Genomic DNA, 14534 nt, shown 5'->3' with positions numbered 1-14534 from the left:
TGTACAGCTGAAACATGATTTAAATACAGTTTGCGTTCAGGCTTGAGAAGTTACACAGCAGGAGCCAGCAGCAGATTCCTTATAAACAGGGCCCGTGTTTATAATATTCAACCAAGGAGCAAGTTCCTCCAAAAGGGGTTTATAGTCTTAGCAATTTACACACTGTCAATTTAAAAACATGTATTTGATGTATTTTCTTTTCTAATCATTTCTATCCACATATTTGGAGGCTCCACGCCTCTGGTTTAGAGGCCCCTCCAGCCCTCCTTGCTCTGGGTGAGGTTTCTAAAGTTTTATGTTGTGCTAGCATAATCGTAGGCTAATACTTCTGTATACAGTGCTGCTGCTAATTACATCATGCACTTTGCAGGAGGAACTGCATCGCTGTCAGACTGACGCACTGGAAAACCTTTTTTATTCTTGCAAGAAGGAGCAACACACTGAGAGGAAGATGAGGGGCAGTCCCCTCAGCTTATCCTCATAGTACTTTCAGACACATGGTTTAGATACAGGGTCGTATACAGGTCAGCAATATTTCTCTGCATAGCAATTATTTCATGGTCAGTCTGTTCCTTTTGTCGTCTCTCATCTCCTAGAACACATTGTTCCTCTTGTGCAGCAGGGCATGAAACAGAAACACTTAAACAAGAGTTTACAAGCACACAGATTTCTCAGAACTTCATTAACTTTCCCTTCTGTTTATAATTTAGCTACATATTAATGAAAAAGCATAAACAGGAGTATATATATATAAACAATTTCAAGAAGATCAAAATACGTGAGTATAAAGGATACTAATACCTCACATGGAAAGCCATGAACTATGGAGGAAACTTAGAGCACACAGCGTGAGGACACATATGACAACAATGTGAGAAAGAACAGAGGAAGACTGAAGACGTAAATACACACATGAGGTAAGAGCAGAGTGGAAACACCTGGGGAACACAGCTGAACAGAATACACAAGAGAACCAAGGCTAGCAAAGCAGAACATCACACACATGACGAGGGACCATCAACGGCTGGGGAAAAAGAAAGGTGGGGAAAAGGGAATCAACTTAATATTACTAAACTCGGAAGATTAACCAGAACCCAAACAGACTGCAAATAAAATATAATGAACGCAAAACAAAAGCTACAACCAAGTTCCTATGTACAAGGAGCTAAACCAAACACAACTGATCCTAAAAACTATAGATCGCCAATACTTGGTGTCATCATGGCCACCATCTGCCCATCTCATGGGTACCTCTGTATACAAAATTAAATCATCTATGCAATCTACCTTAATCACCGCTGTAGTAATAATTTTCTGAGTCAGTCCGAGAAGACATGGCACACAGCAACAACCAGTAATCGCCAGTATTGTCAGACATATCAGGATTACAATTACAGCTGCTGTACTCCTCTACATTTACTAACAGACAAAGATTTAAGGGTTGTGAGGCTTTTGTTACTGAGCCATCTGGGGCTGTGTTGTTTGGAATGAATGATACATCACACATCGGCCAACATGGAGCAGACACCTCCTTTTTGGGCCGACAGCATATCTGACGTAGGTGTTAAAATTTCTCTGGGAAACACTTTGAATATTTAAAAAATAACTTTCCTTGTGTTTGTGATGTTTGTAGAGTCACATGTTCTTCACGTGTAAGCATTGTAAAGGTTTAGCAGCACCCACCATAACTGAAACAAAATTACTTACACTGAACCTTTCAAGCCCCACCAGCCCAGTAATTTTGCACAGTGCTGTCACCCAGAGACTCACTCTGCACATCACTTAGTTGGAGCTTGGCCCAGTCTGGGCGGAGCAGGGTGGTTTTTCACTCTTTGGTTCCAATGCAGTTGAAAGGTTGGAAGGGCAGAGCACATCGTACATCCTTGCTGTCTTCCTCTGCATCACATAGAAATCTTTCTAACCCTGTACCATCCCTCCTGTTTGTTTAGGCATAGCATGGCTCATGGCTCAATAAGGCTCTCTACAGTTAAATGTGGCTATGTTATCTCAAAGTAGTTCCCAATGCATCAGACATCATCTCTTTGTGTGTGGCTTGCTTCCTATTTTGATCTGTTGCTGATCATTTAAATCAGGTCAGGTATCTGTGTTTATAATATAAGGTACAATTTAGTTCTAATGGTTCTTGCCAAGTTGTCTTAAATGGCATAATTACTTATCGGTTTTTCTGCAAAGATCAGAAGTTATTGAGGATCGGGCTGCAGAAGTTCCTGCCCTTCAGTGACTTAACTGCAAGCTTCTCTCTCACCACTTAAGTCTGATTTTATCATCAAACATCTTGCTGGTAAATTTATTGGATAAGATTCAGATAACACAAATGTGGTCAGAGAGGTCTTTTGAATTTGTGGTCAATTGGAGTAATAAGGCATCCAGGAATGGTTCCAGACCCTGCCACAATTTGCAGGTTCCTTATTTTTCGCAAAGGGCTGGGATGTAGGATCTGGCTTGAAGGACCAGAATGACAGATAAATCCAAAGGTGACACCACTTTAATAAAAACCAAGGCAATGGAGACCCCGATAGATGTGCTGAAAAAGCTTTTGTTTATTCTTGCAAGAAGAAGCAACACTGATAATCTGAGAGGACGCTCAGGTGCAGTCCTGTCAGCTTCCCGTATTTGAGCCGTGGGTTTCCCAGCATAGTTTCATAGCACTTTCAGACACAAGGTCACATAAAGCTCTAAAATATTTTTCTGCACAGCGATTATTTCATGGTCAGTCTGTTCCTTTTGTCTTATCTCATCTCCAAGCACACATTGTTCCTCTTTGTTGGCAGGGTGTGATAATTGAAATAGTGAGACTTAAACATCTTGATGCATTCTCAATCATCCAGGAAAGTAAATCTCCAAAAGTTGAATCTGTTCATCTGGACGTAGCGTTTTGTGGGAGAAACGTTTCGTCACTCATCCAAGTGACTTCTTCAGTCTCAGCTGACTGCAGGTTTCCCCAAACCTTATAAACAGTACATTTGCATAATGACTGAAACCAGCCCAGTGAAGGAACAATGGGCTGTGAGGTCAGTTCCTTAATCATAATTATGCAAATTCCCATGACCATTGATCAACAATCACTGACCAAAACCCACTGATCAAAGAACACTGATCAATGGCCATGAGTACCATTCACAGAGAGTTGGGGAATGGCTGCAATCACAGCATTGTACTGTTTATAAGGTTTGGGGAAACCTGCAGTCAGCTGAGACTGAAGAAGTCACTTGGATGAGTGACGAAACGTTTCTCCCACAAAACGCTACGTCCAGATGAACAGATTCAACTTTTGGAGATGAGACTTAAACAGTTTACAAGCACACAGATTTCTCCAAACTTAACAGTCATGGAGGGGAAAGGATCATGAATCAAATATTAAAAAAATCACAGTGATGATGTATTTAAATTAAGGATGAAACATCATTTCAGCAGCACGCTCCTGACCTGTGTATTGTCCATAACAAACAATATAATACGAAATATCGATTTATTATCTGCGGTGCATCTCTGTGGTATTTAAATATGAAATGATCCCAGACTGGTTTCTCGAACACGAGACTGACTTCACTGTAATCAAATGGTCTCCACAGTAACCACATCTCAATCTATAGAGCCGCTTTGGTATGTGGTGCAGCAGGTTTGCATCACGTGTAGTGAACAAATCACTACACAAACTGAACAAATTGAATTCAAAAGGGGGGTCCAATCCAGTACTACCGAGCTGTACCTGATACAATGGCCGTTTATCAATGCCCAAGTACGCGAGTACGTACTCGCGTTCTCGGTGAGTACGTACTCGCCGAGCACGCGCACGCGAGTACGTACCGCCGAGCACGCGAGCACGGACTCGTGGGCCGTCTCAATTCTCAAATCACGCGAGCACGGACTCGTGATTTGTACCAGCGTGCGTGATGATGTCACAGGTCCGGAGTTTTTACTGCCGTCCCTCCTAATTTAACTGTGAGTAACATGTTATGAAGCTTAACTTTAATCACAGCCAAACCGGTTTACTCAGGAACAAATAAAACACTGAAATAAACCAAACATTAACATTTAGAAGTGATCTAAGTAACTTATATATCATTTTAACCTCAGTAGTGAAACCTCTATTAATACAAATAGTGTACATGTACATACGTGTACATACCTTAATAAAACAAGCAGGTGAGATGTTAGAACGCTTTTATTTCTATTCTAGTGGACACTCAATACTATAGACAGCTGCTGGAGTTTCTTTAACCTGAGTAGTGAGAAGACCGCGAGCGGGCGGGGAGGGAGGGGGGCGATGTGCCGGGAGTCCGCTGTTGAGTTTTGGACGAAATGCATTCTGGGATATATAGCTGTCCCAAGTCTACACCGATGCATGCTCGATAAAATGGGCGGATCGAGAACACATCCGGGACTTTTTCGCGTTCTCGGCGTGATGCGTGCCAATTGGAACAGTACTTGGTCTCCGACTGATGACGTATCACGAGTACACGAGATCGCAAGTACGCACAAGTACGCATATTGATAAACGCCCAATGAGTGTACCTCATTCTATCGGGGGCACAAAATCCTAAAGTAGCCCAGGGCACCAAAAACGCTAGAAGCGTCCGTGAACGAGTAGCTTTGCCATGGTAACGCAGCCAGCAGCCGTACAGGGTCTGAAAGGGCCGCAGTTTCACGGAGCTGTAGCCCCCGCGAGGACATCCCACGACGCCGGGTGGAGATGACATATTTTTCACCCTGTTTGAACCTAAACTGTACCCAGCCATAATTTATTAAGACCTTAACAATAAGCAGCTGACTCAGCTCTTCAGTGCAGCGCAGCATCCCGCTGTTTGCTAACACCATGGCCGCTTCTCGTTGATCATTTACGCTAACACGGACAGACTCGTCCTCGTCATGGTCCCTTCAGTCGAAGAGGTATCTTCGTCCCTTGTACGGGAGTATTTGAGTCGTAAGGTAAGTCAGCTAACGTGGTAATTCAGACTGATAGCCCATCACAGCGTTTCTGTGCAAACTGCTAACACTACTAGCTAGCTAGCCAGCTGTGCCAAAGAGTTTGTATCGGTGTGATTCTGGTCCAGCAGATTTAAACCAGTCCAGCGAGCGTATCTGTAAGCATGTAGTCGTAGCAGCAGTGCATGAGGGAGAGTATGCAAACAAGATGCAAGCTTTCGCAATATGAGTAAAATATAAATGCACTAATTCCCAGTTTGTTTGTTTGTTCTTTGTTGGAAATGTTGTTCAGGGGCTCAAGAGGACTATTGCCTGCATGGATGAGGAGCATCCACGCACAGAGGCCAGTATCAACAACAGGTCGGAGCTGAGGCAGATTCTCAGCATTGAGGATCTCTACAGGAAGAACAAGGTAAGTGTTAAAGCTGGAAGGTGACTGCTGTGGTGCATAACAGGTAACGTGTGTAGCTGATCTCTCTGTCACTGCAGCTTCAAAATTCCCCTCTGAAAACATTACTGGAGGTTATTGTAAAGCATCTCATTGAACAAGTAAAGAATGAGAAAATAGTGAGCAGTGAAGGCGTTTCCCTACGGAGAGCCCAAACTAGTCCAATGGATAATGCTCCTGCAGGAGAGGAGGACGGCGCCCCAGCTTCTTTTCCAAGCAAACAGACCAGATCGAGGTATTTTACAGGCAGCGTTTATGATGCATTATTTTCTACTGATTTTACTTTTTTTTCTAAATAATAATTTGCTTAAATGAATATGCTGTTCTCTTTCACAGGCTTGATATAACAGCAACATTCCCTTCTCAAGCTACAAATGCTTCACTGATGCCAGCAAACGATAGAAAGTCCAGTAATGATCAAACAGGTTTCCGGGGTCCTGACTTAGGAGTTCAAAAAGACCATCTAGTGATGGATTCCCCCCAAGACAATAAGAGCTTAATCCAAAAAGAACCAGAAAAAAACACCTCTGAGACCACCCAAAGGAGCAGAACTAATCGCATTAGGAGAGGCATATTGGCTGGACCGGTACCCCAGGTACTAAAGCTTTTATGCCTAAAAACATACGTGATTGCGTGCTCATCTGATTTTAATCCTTCACTTTTTCCTTTCAGGAATCAAACAGAAAACGGAACAGTCGAAAGGTGTCCCAGCCACTACTCAGAAGAGAAGAGGGAAACAGGCCCTCTCAGGATGGACGTTTAGTGACTGGCTCACACCCGGGAAGTTTACAAAGCAGCAGGAGTGAAATCAGCTCAGCTGACTGTGTACGAGAGGGCCGCGAGGCGCTGAGTGTTTCACAGAGAACACCGAGTGAAAACAGCTTTGAACGAGTGGGACTGAACATGGTGACGACAACAAAGTAAAATAGCTTTAAGTTGTTTGACTCCACATAATAAGTAATGGCTTCATGCTCACTGCTCAAAGTGTTTTCCCAGGCTTTGTTCTCAATATTTACACGTTGTTTTCTTTTTTAGAGCAAAGACCAGGCCAAGTGTGGCTGATCTGGATGCGTCTGCGATGGTCTTGGGTAAGTGCTGTGCAGTACAGGGCTGTTAAAAAGTGTTTGTCCCTTCCTGATTATTGATTTATTGATTTCTTTTGCATATTTGTCACACCTAAGCATTCAGATAACCAAACACATTTTAACCCTAGAGCGTGATAACCCGAGTAAATACAAAGCGCAGATTTTAAAAGTTATCCAAACCTTCTTAAATCATAAATTACCCGTGGTTAATTAATTTTTGGGAAAGCTGAGGTGGATGTCAGCGGCCACACCCTGACTCGGCCTGATTAGTTAGTAGTATTAGTTAGATGGCTGCCTCGCTGCTTTCAGACCTGAATGACTTCCTGTAATTGATGGAACCTCAAATTCTGCTCTCTGCTATAAAATCCAGAAGGAGAATGTTTCATCATACGTTTGTTTGTGAAGCTCAAGTGCACAAAGCCCTGAAGCACACCGGCAACAAAACAAATAATCATACTTTTGGAATGACCTTAAACAAAAAAGGGCATGCCAAAAAAAAAAGCCCCCATTGTGACTGGATTAAAACAATTCTGCCAAAAAACGAGTCCAAAATTCCTCTTTGTGGCACAAGCAGCTATTAGTTTAAGGTTTGGATAAGCTTTTCCCATTAAAAGTGAACTCATCATTTAAAAACAGCATTCTGTAATCACTTGGGTTGTCTTCATCTAATATTAAAGTTTATTTTAGGGCAAATACTTTTTCAGATTTCTGTATGTACGGTCCTGGGCTTCGCTGGTTGTTTCTCGCCCTTTGAAAACAAATCAGTGCCTAACTTTTGATTTTCAAAGATTTATTTGTGTTAATTTTTTAGATGACATCGAGGATTATGATGACGATCTGCGAGAACTCTGCGACGCCCCTCTACGGAGAACCTTACCGGAACACAGCCTCGCCGGTCGCCCGATGGACCAGCGCACTGCCACGGTGGGTGATTTACACCAGGGTTTCTTTCAAACTGCTGTGCAGACTTTCTGCAGTTGCCTTTGATTATGTCTTTGTTTTCCGTTTATTCCCTCTAGGAATTAAAAACACTTCTTCTTGGTTCCAGCCTAAATTGTTTCAATATTGAGTGGAGGAATCAGGGTTTCACATTCTTAGACACGCATGACCTCCGATATGGAATTGTGCAGAGAAAGGTGATTTTAATCAAGCCGGTGTGCTTAAATTGTTTTTATTTTCACATGCTTTATTTAATTGTGGCTTTGAATTTTTTAAGGGAGGTCCTTGTGGAGTTCTGGCGTCTGTTCAAGCCTTTGTTCTTAAGAAGCTGCTCTTTGAGAGCACTGAGAGCTGTAACGTGGGCCTGCAGTAAGTCACCTTTAGTTCATGACATGAACCTCTGAGCACTTTATTCCAATCACTTTTTAAAGCTGTTACTTCACACCAGGGAATGATATTCAGCAAGTGACTTCTGTATTTCAGTTTGAACCGTATTATTACCAGAGATGACCGCTTCTCACTCAGATAAGATTTTTTCCCCCTTTAGGAGATTAAGACCGTCCAACAGCATCAGGAGAAAGTGTCTCGTCTTAGCTCTGGCTGAGATCTTGTGGAGGGCTGGCGAGGAAACACAAGCCACAGTTGCAATGTGAGATCACCAGGTTTACCGATGCACTAGAGCTGGGCGATATAAGATTTTTTCATATCACGATATGTTTTTTTTTCATTTCAGGCGATAACGATATATATCACGATATAAGCCAAATAACTATATTTGTAAGATTTAAATGTGCCGTTGCTCACAAGTAAAATGTGAAATAATCAGCAGCTTGTCTTGATTTTAATATTTATTTCCCATAATAAGTTCAACAGGGCAGATGTACTTAAGGAACATGAGACTTTTTCAGATAAATGAAGGCAAATATTGCAAACTACACAAAAGGCAGCTGCTAAAGCGTTTAAGTTTCAAAATAGAACAAACAAACAGACTAAATTGTCAATTCCACTTAGAAACAAAATATTAATTCTAAAAATAAATCTTAGTTTGTTTTACAGAAGAACAGACAAAATTAAACTTTTGTCAATATCAAATAAACTGAGAACTAAAAGGACATTTTCAATCTCTCCTTGTTGTATAGCTTTCTGAACTTTCTGAATCCTTTATCATCCGCAACTGAAAATAGTTGTGGATGATTACTATACCTTTCTAATGTCACGTTGTTGTCCCTGGCTCTCTTTCTCTGTCTCTCCCTCCCGCTCTGTTCCTGTGCTACTGCGAGTGTAACTACCGCCCCTCTTCCCAGCGCAAAGCACAAGGCTCGCGTGCTGAGTGAAGCGGAAAAAAGTGCGAGAGAGAGGGTGAGAGAAAGAAGGAAAAAAAAAAACAAACCCACAGCTCGCGATAAGGAGCCGGCTCGCGTCGCTCACGTCAAAAATCCGGTTCGCGACAGACACATCACTACGAAATACCTCCACACTACGGAACTTCTGTGGCCCTTCCGTTCGACAATCTCTCCGGCATTGGAACCATCATTTGTTTTCTCTTCGGTAACCTGGTCACCCACGCTCTCGGTTGATTTTTCTCTAGTCGGCACACTCATTTCCTCCATTACCGGGGCGGCACGGCGGCTGGCTGCTTCCTAAACAACTACACATGTGCGGCTTGGCACTTCTGCTGTACGTAACGAGTCACGTGACGTGACGCTGCGGCTGTGATTGGTTCGGCTCTGAGCTACTTAATTTGGATTGGCTGTTCTTTTTTTCTTTTCTTTTTCTAAGAGAGCAAGAGAGAGATGAGGCCTATCGCAATAGTTTAATTTTTCTATCGAGAAAAATTTATTTCGCAATACATAAAGTTATCGTTCTATCGCCCAGCTCTACGATGCACACAACCATTTTATTGGCATTATATCTGCACATATTGTATAGAAGTTAAGAACTGTGACTCTGCTCTCACGTCGCTGCCATCATTATCTTTACCTGCAGCACAAAACAGCCCTGCTACGTTTACTGAAGGTGTTGCTGTGATTTTGTTGTTTCGAAACAGAAATTCAGGGAGAAATCAGTTCATCCCAGCTCGACCCTACAGATCTGAGGGAGTGCTTGAAAAGGTACAAATGTGCCTTTTTTATATTTGCACTGAAGCTAATCAGAATGAATGTAAGATAACTGGTTAGGTTCATAAAATGATATTTGTCAAACTTATGTAAGATTCAGAGCCATAACCAGGGAACTTTGTGCTTTTTCCTTGTTCTGTTGAAGGTTTTACGACTTGTCTTTGTTCTAGATCACCTGTTTGACTGTGGAGAACCTCAAAGATCTGGAGTTGATCCTTGAGCAGCATGTTGACCAAGTGAGAGAAGGACATTTCTTCTCCTTTTCCCTCTCGAGTGCACAAAAGTTTATCATCCACTTTCCTTTTTATCTCTGTTTTTTTCCCCCCACAGTTTGAAACTGGGATGCTGGGCTGCATGCTGCTGACTGTGTCTGCTGTTCTCTCGCGATCCATTCAAAAGTACTTTTTTTTAAAAAACAAACATTTTTTATGCAGAATAAAGTAGCTGGAACCAGATTGTGAAACAACTATGATGCGGTTCTTCCTTCTTTAGAGTACAGGAAGATATGGATGTGCCCACCACCACGCTGATTGGAGCCCATGGGTACTGCACACAGGTATTGTGCTAGTTGGATATAAAAAGATTCAGATACAGTAGCTTCAGCTTCTGAGCTGCTTTTAAAGCTGAGTCACAGTGTTGTTGTGTTTCTGGGCTGTAAATCTACTGCTGTTTGCAGTATGTTGATGCTGCGACATCAGGTGTCTTTAAAGTTTAGTTTGGAAGATTCACCTGTAGGTGTCACTAAATCCTAAACAATACTCTTTAACTAAACAGTGAAAAAACAATAAAACCCTCCGCAGAGGCAGCTCGCTCTCTGCGCGCTGTTTACTGTTACGGGAAAATTTCTTCATTTTCTTGTCTTTGTTGTTTTTAAATGTACTTGTTGACAGAACGCGCCACGCTTAGAAGAATCATACTTTCAAAGTCATAAGGGTTTCTTTTTTCTTTTTGACCAGTAGATCATTAAGTTGATTTTGTAGAGACCTTGGTGGATGTACCCAACCTCCAAAGCTTTTATCAGAGTTCTGTCTAAGCTTTACAGGAGGTAACACACAAAAATACGACATATTCCAGTAATAACTGTGTGTGATTTCTCACTAGGAGCTGGTCAACCTGTTGCTGTGTGGCAGAGCAGTTTCCAATGTGTTTGATAACGACATGGAGCTGGACTCGGGCAACGGCAACATGACTCTGCTCAAAGGAATCAAAGGTCACTGTGACGTTGGCCTGCTGTCCTTGTTTGAACATTATAACATCTGTAAGGTGAGAAACACTGCTGGCTGAGCCTCTAACAGACCACATACCAGTTTGATTCATGCTTAAACCAACAAACCCTGACTTCAGGTCCATTGTTCACTCTGGTAATGGGAGCATCGTCACAAGTATATTCTTAAACTATTATAGAATTTATATGATATTCAAGTAAACAGATGTGATGCAGCATTTGGAAACCGGTACTCAAAAATCTTCATTTTTATCTAGATTTGTCCTAAAAACTTGTAGCGTGTTTGTAAATGAGTAAACTCCTGATTAGAAACCGTCAGTCGATCCCAGTCCACGCAGATGTTGTAGTTGAGAAGTTTGAATAAGGAGGATTTGGGCTGAATAAACTGTTTGTCGGGTGTAGTTTGGGAGATATTTGCAGACAGTGAAGTTGAGGTAACGTAACAAACACTGGAATGATTGGAAAGTCCGGTTGTTTTGGATTGCGTCACGGCTTAGCTGTTTTTGTGCACACCTGGGACACCAAAAGCTCCAAAAACACCCAAATCCTTTAAAGCTGTTGCATTTTTTTCTTTGGCCAGTGCACAGCTTCCAAACTCAGTTTGTTTTGCACATCATGAAATCTTGGAGCACTATCTATGTCTGACTTCACTCCTCTACTGCTCTGCTCGCCGACCTTCTGTTACAGCGACTCTGTCGTAGTACGCTTCGTTGATGTCTTAAACGCGAGACATGTCTTTACATCAGGTCGTCGGGAATAAATGGTTAAGTTAGGCTTGGCTGACGTGCAGAGCAGTAATGCCTGCGCTGCTTTCAGTACACATATTGCAACACTCAGTGATTCTGTATGGCTGATGTGATCAAAAACAGGTGAATCACCTGAAAAAACAATTGGCCTTCTTCTTCTAAGGTAGGAGCTTACCTGAAGACTCCCCGCTACCCCATCTGGGTGGTGTGCAGTGAAAGCCACTTCAGCGTGCTGTTTGGCCTGCAGAGGGAGCTGTTGACCAATGAGGGCACTGAGTTCGACCTCTACTATTTCGATGGACTGGCCAACCAGCAGGAGGAGATCCGCCTCACTGTTTGTATGTAGCATCGTTTAATCTGATTGTCTTTGTCTTGGTCTGCAGCCCCGTGTTTCCAGTCTGTTTATAACTCTCTTACATGACCTCTAAAATGTGTTGGGTTAATCGTGACCTGTTTTCAGTCTGATTTTTCCAAGTCGATGCTACTGAGTGCTCCTAAAGCTGCGAAATAAAAATGTTTTTATTTTTAGCTGTTGGCAGATTGACCCAGAGCAGTCAGGATGTGGATACCGACCTCATTCCTCCCATGGAGCTCTGTATCCGAACAAGGTGACAGATCCCTGAAACAACCATAAAATGTTTTGACATGTTTTGCTTTATTCAAATTTCTTTTAATCCCGTAACGAGTTTTGAAGCTATAATAGATGAGTCTTTTCTTCTTTTTGCAGGTGGAAGGATGCATTTGTCAGCTGGAATGACACGGAGCCTATTCTCTGAGTGATCATCTGTTTTCAGTTTGTTTTTGTTGTTCTGCTGGTTTATTTCATGTCCATTTTATTAAGTATGAACTTGACATTGGATACTAAATTCTCACAAACAAAGTGCGATCGAAAGGTTCAGAGCCTGAGCCCGTAAGAAAGTGAAAACTGACCCGTTTAAATTTGGCTGCCATCCTTTTCAAAGTAGTTACTTTGTTCCTGTTCTCCTGCCATGCCTGACACATTCCCTGGAAGTCAGCTTTTTAATGGATATATATTTATTTATTTTAAATGCCCAAAGTGCTGTTTCTGAGGTCCGCAGTTAAACTTTTAGAAGTGCATCTGCTGCTGGTCACAAAAATGCGTGCACTCCTGATGTTGGTTGTGCAACATCTCTCTGAGTAATGACTCAGCGCAGTTACTGTTTGTGTGTTTTTATTTATTTACTTTTTCATTTGTTTTCATTCAACAGGGATGATTTACAGACTACTGACACATTTTAGTAAAATGAAGCCGGGACGGTCCACGAAGAGCCGCAGAGCTCGCCATAATTTGCAGGTTTTGTCCTCAGTTGACTTTAAAGGTAACAATGTAACAGAAACATAAAAACAGAGTCTTGACTTAAACGCATCCGAGAACAGGGGAAAGAAAACACTTTAATGTTCAGGCCAAAACTTCCTAATAATAAAGACGTTCTTAAAATGACGTTTTTATTTCTGATGGCAGCGTGTCAGCTGATGCACACGACCACGATGTGCTCCATTCATGCGTAACGGGAACACTCCCAGAACCTTTTGATTGCACTTCTTGCGTTACTGTTTTGTTTTGTCCGTCTGAGACGAAGCGTTGATGGAAAGCTGTTGGCTGCCATCATGTCGTCTGTTACAGCCTGATTCTGCTGCCAGGACATTTACGATATTTTGGAGAAAGCAGCTAGTTGGTCTTTTGAAAGGTTCAGCAATAAGAATATGTGCATGTGAACATTTTAGATGTGTTGCTGCAAAACAGTGTTCACCAGAGTGGCCTTCTGCTGTCAGCTTGTCCTTTAACATAAAAGCATCGTATCCACATTTTACACTAAATTGATTTGATTTCTCTGCTTATAAATATTTGGTAAATGGACTGATTCTTATACAGTCCTTCTCTACTCTCCCAGAGTACCTAAAGCGCTCTATACAAAGTATATGTAACATATTATTATTTTAAGGACTTGTGACATGCGAAATCGAGACCTCACATATAAACTAGATTAACTTTTAGTGAGTGCGACATTCCTCATAATTGCCTTGATGCTTGTTCACGTTGGACAAACCACCTGTGTGGACAATAAAATAATTTAATACCTCAGCCGTCTCCATTCTTGATGTTTTCTGTTGTTTTCTACATGTTTATTCTGTAACTAAGCACTGTACCCTCCTGCCGCCTGCCATCCTAATGGAAGCTACAGAACACCGAGTAGTATGTACTGAATACTGCAGTGCATAAACTTTGTTATGTAAGCTGCTCATTGTTGTCTGTATATTGGTAATCAGAAAAGGCCATGAACATAGCCTTAAGGGTCAGACTGGGGCAGGAAAATCCACGGATACTTCACCACCCCCGCCCAGTTGACACACATACAAAGACAACAGCTTTAATATAACTACTTATTGTGGATTGATGCTCTATTTTAAGAGCAAGTCTGTAATAGCAGGTCACCGCTGTGAGAGCATGGCGAGCATGTTTGTACTTATATTTTTGTTAAAGAGAGAAAATGGGAAATAAAGGAACAGTCCTGAACACAAAGCCACTTCAGTTAAAGGCCTGTTAGAAAAACCAACGATTGGTTATTACATTGTTAGCTGCTGACTGTACTTGACACAGTCGCTGCAATCTAAAAGACAGGCAGCCAAAACTAAAACCAAGCTTCATCTTTACATTTATCCATTAAATGTTTCCAGAAACGTTTTGGACCCAACTCATAGGAACGCTCTTCAGTATTTTAAGTCATCACCTCTTAGAAAAAATGATAAAAATTCAACTACTTTTAGGAATAAAGAGCTAAACTGTGTTTTTTACAAGCCTGTTTGACTTTTTGTTGTTTTGTTTTAGGTAATGATTAAATGTATTTTGGGTTTATTGTTGATTAAATAAATTGTATTTTTTTTTTTTTAATTTTATACCATTTTTACAGCATCTTCATTCAGACATACAACCCAGAGAGCTCACAGGACAATATTATAAAAGTATGATAATAATAATAATTAGAAAGGCATCAATTGGCAAAGGCT

At 41.6% G+C, this 14534-nt stretch overlaps 1 protein-coding gene across 2 annotated transcripts; it reads left to right on the top strand.

The window, feature by feature from the left end:
* Nucleotides 1-4581: 4581 nt before the first annotated feature.
* Nucleotides 4582-13611, top strand: mindy4 (MINDY lysine 48 deubiquitinase 4). 2 transcript variants are annotated; one of them, XM_031745523.2, is made up of 18 exons: nucleotides 4582-4950; nucleotides 5240-5359; nucleotides 5437-5630; nucleotides 5732-5990; nucleotides 6068-6315; nucleotides 6431-6483; nucleotides 7292-7404; nucleotides 7500-7616; nucleotides 7697-7788; nucleotides 7967-8068; nucleotides 9467-9530; nucleotides 9707-9772; nucleotides 9867-9934; nucleotides 10029-10092; nucleotides 10638-10799; nucleotides 11671-11845; nucleotides 12037-12115; nucleotides 12235-13611. In XM_031745523.2, exons 1-18 carry the CDS (start codon nucleotides 4891-4893, stop codon nucleotides 12281-12283), a joined length of 2085 nt encoding a protein of 694 aa, XP_031601383.1. In that variant the 5' UTR covers nucleotides 4582-4890; the 3' UTR covers nucleotides 12284-13611. The 2 variants fall into 2 exon arrangements, with proteins under 2 accessions (XP_031601383.1, XP_031601393.1); XM_031745533.2 differs by lacking the exons at nucleotides 12037-12115; nucleotides 12235-13611 and having other exon boundaries at nucleotides 11675-11821.
* Nucleotides 13612-14534: the final 923 nt, after the last annotated feature.

Source organism: Oreochromis aureus, linkage group 23 (genome assembly GCF_013358895.1).
Source record: "Oreochromis aureus strain Israel breed Guangdong linkage group 23, ZZ_aureus, whole genome shotgun sequence".
NCBI classification, from domain to species: domain Eukaryota; kingdom Metazoa; phylum Chordata; class Actinopteri; order Cichliformes; family Cichlidae; genus Oreochromis; species Oreochromis aureus.
Note: the sequence above shows the minus strand (reverse complement) of the source record. Positions and strands in the feature narration are given on the sequence as shown.